The sequence below is a fragment of the Haemaphysalis longicornis genome, unplaced genomic scaffold (assembly GCF_048455015.1).
Source record: "Haemaphysalis longicornis isolate Haplotype H1 unplaced genomic scaffold, Haemaphysalis longicornis Haplotype H1 scaffold_10, whole genome shotgun sequence".
Taxonomy (NCBI): domain Eukaryota; kingdom Metazoa; phylum Arthropoda; class Arachnida; order Ixodida; family Ixodidae; genus Haemaphysalis; species Haemaphysalis longicornis.
The window spans coordinates 49,168,782-49,177,822 of record NW_027526204.1 but is presented as its reverse complement, the minus strand read 5'-3'; the positions used below and the strand labels follow the sequence as shown (position 1 = coordinate 49,177,822).

The 9,041-nt window shown below is 43.3% G+C and overlaps 1 protein-coding gene across 2 annotated transcripts in view; it reads right to left on the bottom strand.

Moving 5' to 3' along the window:
• Positions 1-274: 274 nt before the first annotated feature.
• Positions 275-9,041, bottom strand: part of LOC144158474 (uncharacterized) — a 32,204-nt gene continuing 23,437 nt past the window's right edge. Inside the window, exons 5-6 of one of the 2 annotated variants that reach the window (XM_077689357.1) lie at positions 8,236-8,371; positions 275-3,776 (exon numbers count right to left, since the gene is read on the bottom strand). In XM_077689357.1, the coding sequence (XP_077545483.1) occupies positions 1,508-3,776; positions 8,236-8,371 (2,405 nt within the window). In that variant the 3' untranslated portion in view covers positions 275-1,507. The remainder of the gene's footprint in view (positions 3,777-8,235; positions 8,372-9,041) is intronic. The other variant, XM_077689356.1, reaches the window with a different exon arrangement.

Genomic DNA, 9,041 nt, shown 5'->3' with positions numbered 1-9,041 from the left:
CGCCCCGGTGGCTGATGATTGAGGGTAGTCCCGTTTAATGCAACTTTCTTTGGAGTGTGGAAGAATAAAAATCCCACCCCTTTCTCGTATTCTTCTCCAGGCGTGAGCAAAATGCAGATTCTGTTATCTGTACAAAATGCTGCAAGTCAGACGATTCATCCCAAAAGTGATGGATACAATACAGTAGAGGACAGATTAGTGAAGCATAGCTGAAACTGGTGGGAGACAACACGGAGCATCTGAGCGTCAGGAGCAATACTGAGCGGAACATTCAGGTTTTGAAGAAGACAACTGAACCAGGAAGAAATGAACCTTTGTATTAAATTGCTGTGTTGATTGACAATGAGACCAGTAATCCAATCATGAGTCCAGTAATCCAATCAGTTCAACAAAGTGAAAGAAGGAGCTGATTACCAGGACATTGCTTTATTTAACATAGGTACATCCAGGTATCGGTGGCTGATGTTTCAAAACCCCTTTTGACTGTTTCTGGGCAAAACTTTTCTGACACCCAAAGATTATAGCGTATTTACAATGTCATGCTTTATTAAAGATACATTTTAATCAATTAGTTTTTGATAAATGGTACAGGCATTACATTTTTCTCTATGATGGAATCTTGCATGATATGTCAAACATCCTTTTTGACATAGATAGCAAACAGCTTTTCACAAGAGTGCAATTGCTTGTGCAGAACAGTCGTTGCCAAATGGTAATTGTCACCAAAGTGCAATCATTTAAGACTAACAAAAAGCTTTGAGAAAAAGCTCTCCCAATGTGGTGAACACACCCTGCAATGGATAAAATCATTAACGCAATTACCTCAGACCTCCACGAGTGAAACTAGTCCGACGGTTACTATCGACATAATGCCTGGCGTTAGTGCAGTACAAACAAGTGTCTTTTAGTAAGCTGATTCTCTCAATCGATGCATATATACGGGTTCCCACTGAAGTGTAATTCTTCATAAGCAATCAACTCCCCTTTCTATGTGTAAATCTGACAAAAGATGTAGAATTATGGCCTTTTAGAGTGCAATCCTTCATGAGTGACCAAGCTGGACTATGAGTAAAGCTTTTTACAGGTTCTACAGACTGTTTTTCAAGAGTGCAGTCTTTCATGAGACCAGGTGAACTTTGTGAGTAAAGCATTTCTGAGAGATGACACACACAGAGCCCTTGATGAGAATGCACTGTTTCATGCGTGACCAGGTGGGTTTTTTTTCGTAAAGCTCTTCTTACAACTGGTGCACACAAAAGGCCTCTCAACCGAGTGAAATTTTTCATGTTTATTCAGGTTGGGTCTTCGAGCAAAGCACTTCTCACAGGTGCTACCACATACAGCCTCTCGATCCCCAGTCTGAAATCTTTTATGATCCAGCAAGCTGGAACTGTGTCTACAGCTCTTCTTACAGGTGCTACCAACATAGCTTCTCACAAGAATGCAACCTCTCATGAACAACCAGGTGCGTGCTTTGAGTAAAGCTCCTCTAACAGATGCTGTACACTTACGGCCTAACGCCAGTGTGCAATTTCTCATGAACAACAAGGCACTTTCTTTGAGTAAAGCGCTTATGACAGGTGCTGCACACATGCGGCCTCTCGCCAGAGTGCAATTTCTCATGTTCAACCAGGCGGCGTCTTTGAGTAAAGCTCTTCTGACAGGTGGTGCACACATACGGCGTCTCGCCAGAGTGCAATTTCTCATGATCAACCAGGTAGCGTCTTTGAGTAAAGCTCTTCTGACAGGTGGTGCACACATACGGCGTCTCGCCAGAGTGCAATTTCTCATGATCAACCAGGTTGCTTCTTCGAGTAAAGCTGTTCTGACAGGTGGTGCACACATACGGCCTCTTGCCAGAGTGCGATTGTTCATGAACAACCAGGCTAGCTCTTCGAGTAAAGCTCTTCTGACAGGTGCTGCACGCATATGGCCTCACGCCAGAGTGCAATCTTTCATGAAGAATCAGGCTACCTCTCTGAGTAAAGCTCTTCTGACAGGTGGTGCACAGATACGGCCTCTCGCCAGAGTGCAATTTCTCATGATTAACCAGGTGGCATCTTCGAGTAAAGGTCTTCTGACAAGTTCTGCACACATACGGCCTCTCGCCAGAGTGCAATTTCTCATGATCAACCAGGCGGCGTCTTTGAGTAAAGCTCTTCTGACAGGTGGTGCACACATACGGCTTCTCGCCAGAGTGCAATTTCTCATGATCAACCAGGTGGCATCTTTGAGTATAGCTCTTCTGACAGGTGGTGCACACATACGGCCTCTCGCCAGAGTGCAATTGTTCATGAACAACCAGGCTAGCTCTTCGAGTAAAGCTCTTCTGACAGGTGCTGCACGCATATGGCCTCTCGCCAGAGTGCAATCTTTCATGAACAACCAGACGGCTTCTTCGAGTAAAGCGCTTCTGACAGGTGCTGCACGCATATGGCCTCTCGCCAGAGTGCAATCTTTCATGAACAACCAGGCGGCTTCTTCGAGTAAAGCTCTTCTGACAGGTGCTGCACGCATATGGCCTCTCACCAGAGTGCAATCTTTCATGAACAACCAGACGGCTTCTTCGAGTAAAGCTCTTCTGACAGGTGCTGCACGCATATGGCCTCTCGCCAGAGTGCAATTTCTCATGATCAACCAGGTGGCGTCTTTGAGTAAAGCTCTTCTGACAGGTAGCGCACACATACGGCTTCTCGCCAGAGTGCAATTTCTCATGATCAACCAGGTGGCGTCTTTCAGTAAAGCTCTTCTGACAGGTGGTGCACACATACGGCCTCTCGCCAGAGTGCAATTGTTCATGAACAACCAGGCTAGCTCTTCGAGTAAAGCTCTTCTGACAGGTGCTGCACGCATATGGCCTCTCGCCAGAGTGCAATCTTTCATGAACAACCAGACGGCTTCTTCGAGTAAAGCGCTTCTGACAGGTGCTGCACGCATATGGCCTCTCGCCAGAGTGCAATCTTTCATGAACAACCAGGCGGCTTCTTTGAGTAAAGCTCTTCTGACAGGTGCTGCACGCATATGGCCTCTCGCCAGAGTGCAATCTTTCATGAACAACCAGGCGGCGTCTTCGAGTAAAGCTCTTCTGACAGGTGCTGCACGCATATGGCCTCTCTCCAGAATGCAATCTTTCATGAACAACCAGCCGGCTTTTTCGAGTAAAGCTCTTCTGACAGGTGCTGCACGCATATGGCCTCTCGCCAGAGTGCAATTTCTCATGATCAACCAGGTGGCGTCTTAGAGTAAAGCTCTTATGGCAGGTAGCGCACACATACGGCCTCTCGCCAGAGTGTATTTTCTCATGATCAACCAGGTGGCGTCTTTCAGTAAAGCTCTTCTGACAGGTGGTGCACACATACGGCCTCTCGCCAGAGTGCAATTGTTCATGAATAACCAGGCTAGCTCTTCGAGTAAAGCTCTTCTGACAGGTGCTGCACGCATATGGCCTCTCGCCAGAGTGCAATCTTTCATGAACAACCAGACGGCTTCTTCGAGTAAAGCTCTTCTGACAGGTGCTGCACACATACGGCCTCTTGCCAGAGTGCAATTTCTCATGATCAACCAGGTAGCGTCTTTGAGTAAAGCTCTTCTGACAGGTGGTGCACACATAAGGCCTCTCCCCAGAGTGCGATCTCTGATGGCTGCCCATGTTGCATTTTTCAAGAAACCTTTTTTTGCAAACAGTGTAGGTGCAGCATATTTTTCTGGCACACAATTTCACCTCACGAGGGGGATGGTTGCATTGCTGACAGGACTGGCAGGAATGAAGCTTCCCTCTGAAATGAAATTTTTTCACGGTCACTCAAAAAACTTCTAAGTTGGCAGAATAAGATACAAAAAAATGAAATATAGAATGAAAATATTGCAAGAATCAAGCAAACACAATCTTTGAGACCCACCACGAAATATTTCAACCCAAAAAATGCATTTATACAAACATTTTACAATGTACACACAATAGTAAATTCAAGGTTTCTGCAAATTTTTTTTCAGAGTTCTGAACACCTTCTGTCAAGCATTGTTTAACAGAAAGTGTGGAAGCAGGTTATATATCCACAGATCACATTACAAGTCCAGTACTTCAAATTTTTTCTCCATAAAAGAAAATTTTAATTAGGCCATACTAATTCTTCTCCGGTAGTAGGAATTATGTGTTATTAAAGAAATATTTATACTTTACTCATTCTATGTTCAAATACATAAACAATAAGGGTTGATATAAGTGATTCAAAGTTTGATTAGTTCATTTTCTGGGGCAGCATGAAAGTTAATTAAAACCTCCAAAACAGTGTGGCTTACTTATACAGAAAACATAGCAGGGTCATTCCACCCGAAACATCCCAGCGCCAAAATCAGCCATTGCCAATTTTGTCGAAAGAATTTCTGCTAGTTGCCAATTACGTATTGGAGGTCCACACACCCAGCATTTTCGTCAAAAAAATTTTGCATTCATGTGAGCTCTGCTTGGAGTTTCTGCAAACAAGAAAAATGTGGTTGAACATAATAAATTAAAATAAATAAACCATGTAGAATGAAAAATATTGTAGAACGTTCATCTTGCCTTGCTGTTTGATGCCGCCCCTTGAGTGAAGCCAAGAATTTTTAGTGTTGTATTTGTTAAAAACGCTAGAAATGGTGCGCTTTCAGAATTTTTTGCAAAGGCATCATAAAGCTTCAGCCCTGATATTTTCACCGTGATATTGATATATTCCTTGAGTGTCTACTCAAAATATTTAGGGTTGATTACAGACTACTTTTTAGGCCAGTTGATTACAAGAATGTTAAAAAATGAATTTTTCTCCAACCTTAAGACCTACGTGAAGCACCAAATCGTAACAGCTAAAATTACTTGAGACAGCTCATTATATGCACCCAACATTTAGCGTTTCGTTCAGGAAATCGCGGTCGAGCAAATTTCCTTGGAGGCAAGAATTTCTTTTTAAAGTGTGCAATTACCCACACTTCTGTCCACTACTGAAATGTATCCCCAGCTCGGAATGCCTACATGCCTACGAACTTTTATGCGGCAGGAATGCGAACACCTGGCTCTATGCTAAATGAACATTGTTTGCCACTTGACACCACAAAAATACACCATAAACAGCATAATTCTGCTAATTTGCCACTTTTTTATTAATGGGTCTATGCACAGTCAATTACAGGAATCTGATGTCTGATGTGGACTGTCTCACTGTCTGTCTGATGTGGAGGAAATCTGATTTGATGTCTGATCTGACTGTCTGATGTGGAAGAAGAATAACAGAGTCGTTTTTCCCTCTGCACCACACTCAACCTGGCCCACAGACGTCACGATAGGATACCTCTTACAGCAAGCATGAAATTTTTAGCCACTTGTCTCTTTTGCCTTCTGTTTTTTTATCCACAGTGGTTGAACTCTTCCCCAGTTGAATAGTTAGCATCAAAGAAACCAGCCTAGTTGTTCATTTTTGGTTGTTCACCTGAATTTTTTTGGAGCTTGAGTAGGTTTTAATGGCAATGTGATGTGTTGAACGCATAGCTGGTCTGAAGTGATGTAACTGTTGCGTTTCTTTGACTGGAATTGCCACAGCTAACCGTGAACCAAGCTGCGTTCTTGTATCTTGTTTTAAAACATGGGAGCCAGATTAGTTATTTTTTGACATTGTCTTTACCCCGGCATACGGGTCCTTTGCATTATTCTAATCCTGAAAAGGTCCTGATCTCTGGATACTTGCTCTCTGTGCAAGACCTTTGATTGTGCCTCTGATGTCATCACATGCACTTTTGCCGTGTGGTGTGGCAAAGAAATTCTATTCTTTCGACACTTCATAGTCCACTTCGTGGTAACAGAGATTCATGAAGTTCTCTTCTGTCAGAGAAATATTAAATTTTGTAGCTGACACAGACCTTGTTTGTTTCGCAAGCACTGTGCTCGGATATGTGTGTACTGCAACTGTGCCATGCTTCAAACAGTCACAAATAACTGCACGAGTGTACAGAAACCTCTGTAGGTGCGGTTTCCTGCTTGCCAAAATATGTAGCTACGGGGTGTAGTTGAACCTGTGAGTTGACGCAGTGGCATGACTGTAGCCCGTACTGAACTATGAAGCTATATATTCTGCATACTTCATCACTATGATGGTCTCGTGCAGACTTCAGTTCGATCTAAGGTATCAGAAGTAGCTGGCATGCTGCTCACTAATGGAATGGTGGACATTAAGATGGTTCAACATGTCAATGAACTTTGCCGAAAATTCTTCAGGCATCAAAAGAATGGTCTCAGCATTACAATGTTTTCTACTGATGTGGATGTGTGTCATCCTTAATCCTGAAGACGTCGGACAGACTTTGCTAGAGTAGTGTCTCTGTGCAAGCCATACCTGAGCAGGCTGGGCAATTGCCGAAAATGCAGTCTTCATTATCAAGTTGGTATGATGTCGTAGCGAAAAGTTCTTCAGTTGTCTCCTTGAGGTTACTAGAGTGGAGCATTAATTTAAAATACCGGTGACACATGCAGACATATAGGGTGCGTGTACCACTTCCACCTGCCTAAGCACAGTGTCGAGGGCGCAAAGCTGCGAATATTGAGAAGCCACACTTTAAATCAAGCGCTCGCAACCACTGATTATGCAACTCTTTGTTTCATCAACAACAGTCGCTTTTGGAGGTCTTGAAGTGTGTCCTTTTGAACTGATAGGCTAATGCTCTGATTAATGCCTTCATTACTTCACTATCTGGGTGACCACATTTTCGTTCCTGGGTGCCTAGAATGCCACTGGCAGCCTAGATTTTCATTGCCTCTCGAACTTGTTCTTGGGTTGCTCCGAAGAATTTTATTGTTCTTCATGAGACCAAGAATGGGGCGTCGAAGTAAGATAATCATGTTTTTTTACTTTTCTTCAGGGGAAAACGTTTTTGAGGTCGTTCATAAATATCACATAATCGCTGAGAAGTAATAGGCCACCGTCGTGTGTCACAAGTGGATAGTTGGGTCAGTACCCTGGCTGTAGGCATCACTCCCGTAGCGTCCTCTTGGAAAGTTTCTATAGACCTCGTCATGCAGAGCTCTGGCTCATACTGCATTCATTTTTTCTGCAGCTACCAGTGGCTGCTTCTGACTCCTCCTTTTCTGTTTAGTTACCCAAAGCTTCAGCTCATCTTGAGTGCCTACACACAAAACATTGAGACGGTCTCTGAATGGTATGGAAGTTCCTTATTTTCGTGTGCTAAACTGCCACTTGGAAGCTTCACAAATTCGGTATCTAAGAACGTGCTCAAGTGAAGGGAGGGCATCAACAAGGGCCATGTGGTCGCTGTTGACCTATGGCAGTGATTTGAATGCCTCAGCACAATATTGACACAATTTTGGAAATGCATCGATAGAGGTAAAGTTGCTTGCGGTGTTCCAAATTGTTGTGTCGTCATGAAGAGTGCTTTGAGTGCAGCTTGAGGCGCTGATGCATTTATATCAGATCGCACACAGTGGTAAGTTACTGCTGGATACACTAAGTGGTTTTGTGGCAATAACTCAGCTTGGAAGTGCACGGAGGAATTTTGCTTCGTGAAAATTAGGACCAAGCATATGGGTAAGCTTCCGAAAATAAGCACCTTTCGAAAGACACCAATTCTTAGCTCCCTGTACAAAACTCGTTACCCTTCATTCATTATTGGAGGTTTAATGATCTTTATATGGCCTCAGTTTTCGACATTGTGGGTTTCGTCTGATCACGCGGTAAAATCTGATTCCTGTCAGTTAGGTGGAGCCCTAGCCAATCTTCACTGCACCTATCTCCGCACACTACTCGATTAACATTTTACAGCTATGATCTATACCAATGCTCCCAAATGCCTGAATCGTGTCCGGTGTCATTCTACAAAAATAACGATACACCTTCCGGCAAAGCCCACTTTTTTGCAAATCCACTAAAACTCTTTTTCCAATTCTATGACGCAAAAAATCACAATGGCATTGGTCCCTAAGATGACTCCATCAGCAAGCCATTTTTCATTGGTTTGTCATAAGTTTACATTGGAGCTGTTGCCCACTCAAAATTTCCACTTCCTGTCAGCACATGGGCTTCTGCTAAAATCATTAAACAAATCGTCCAATCATAAACAAATTAAGATTGCAGAAGGAGAGGCGAAGAACAGAGGAAGAAGTAGTGCAAGGACACAAGGCAGTCAGGCACTCGAACTCGAGCTAGATTCCAGCGACCATCTGCGTGACCACTGCTGGGTTCTAGCGCCACAACCCACCCTGCATTGCCAGCGTGTCGGTCGCACGAGGAGGTGTGAGGACTGGGTTCAGCCAAACTGTCTGCACCATCTGGGGAAGTTGTGAAGTTGTCCCATACATCCAAATCGCCAACTTGGGTATTGTTGCCGTCCAGAACTGCAAAAAACAAAGGTTTGACCAACTGAAAGCAACGAGTGTTATGTAACTTCTCAAACAGCCTATATACTGGAATGCACAGCACAGTTTCATCCAAGTGGGACTTTGTGATCTGCAGGGTGTCTACCAAGTTCACGTTTTCAATGAAACATGGTAAAAACGGCACAGCTAGAGATACAGGATGCAAAGAACGACACAGGACTAGCGCTGGCGTTTCTTCTTTCTTCCCTTAGGTCGTGTCTCTAACTGTGCTGCTTTTATCATGTTTCATTGCTCCGGCCAACTAGTCCACATTCAAGCATTGACACATTTTCAAGTACCCCAAATTTCCCACGTTTTCTAAGAGTGCTTCTGCTAAGGAACACACATGAAACAAATGTTTTCAATGAAGATCGGCTGCACCATGCCATGAGATTCTGTTACTCTCTAAAAAGCATGTTAAAATAAAACAAACGAGCTCATAGATTTCAATAGGGAAGTTATATATTTTTTCTACTTAAAATAAAAACATAACATAGTAAAATTCACAACGAATAAAATATCTTCAATAAAATCGTAAAAACATTTCAAATTGTGTCAACATTTTCAAATTAGGGCCTGTGCTAAAAAATATCTGCGCCACCAATAAAACAGATAAGGGGAGTGAGGTGACCACTGAAGTTTTCACCTG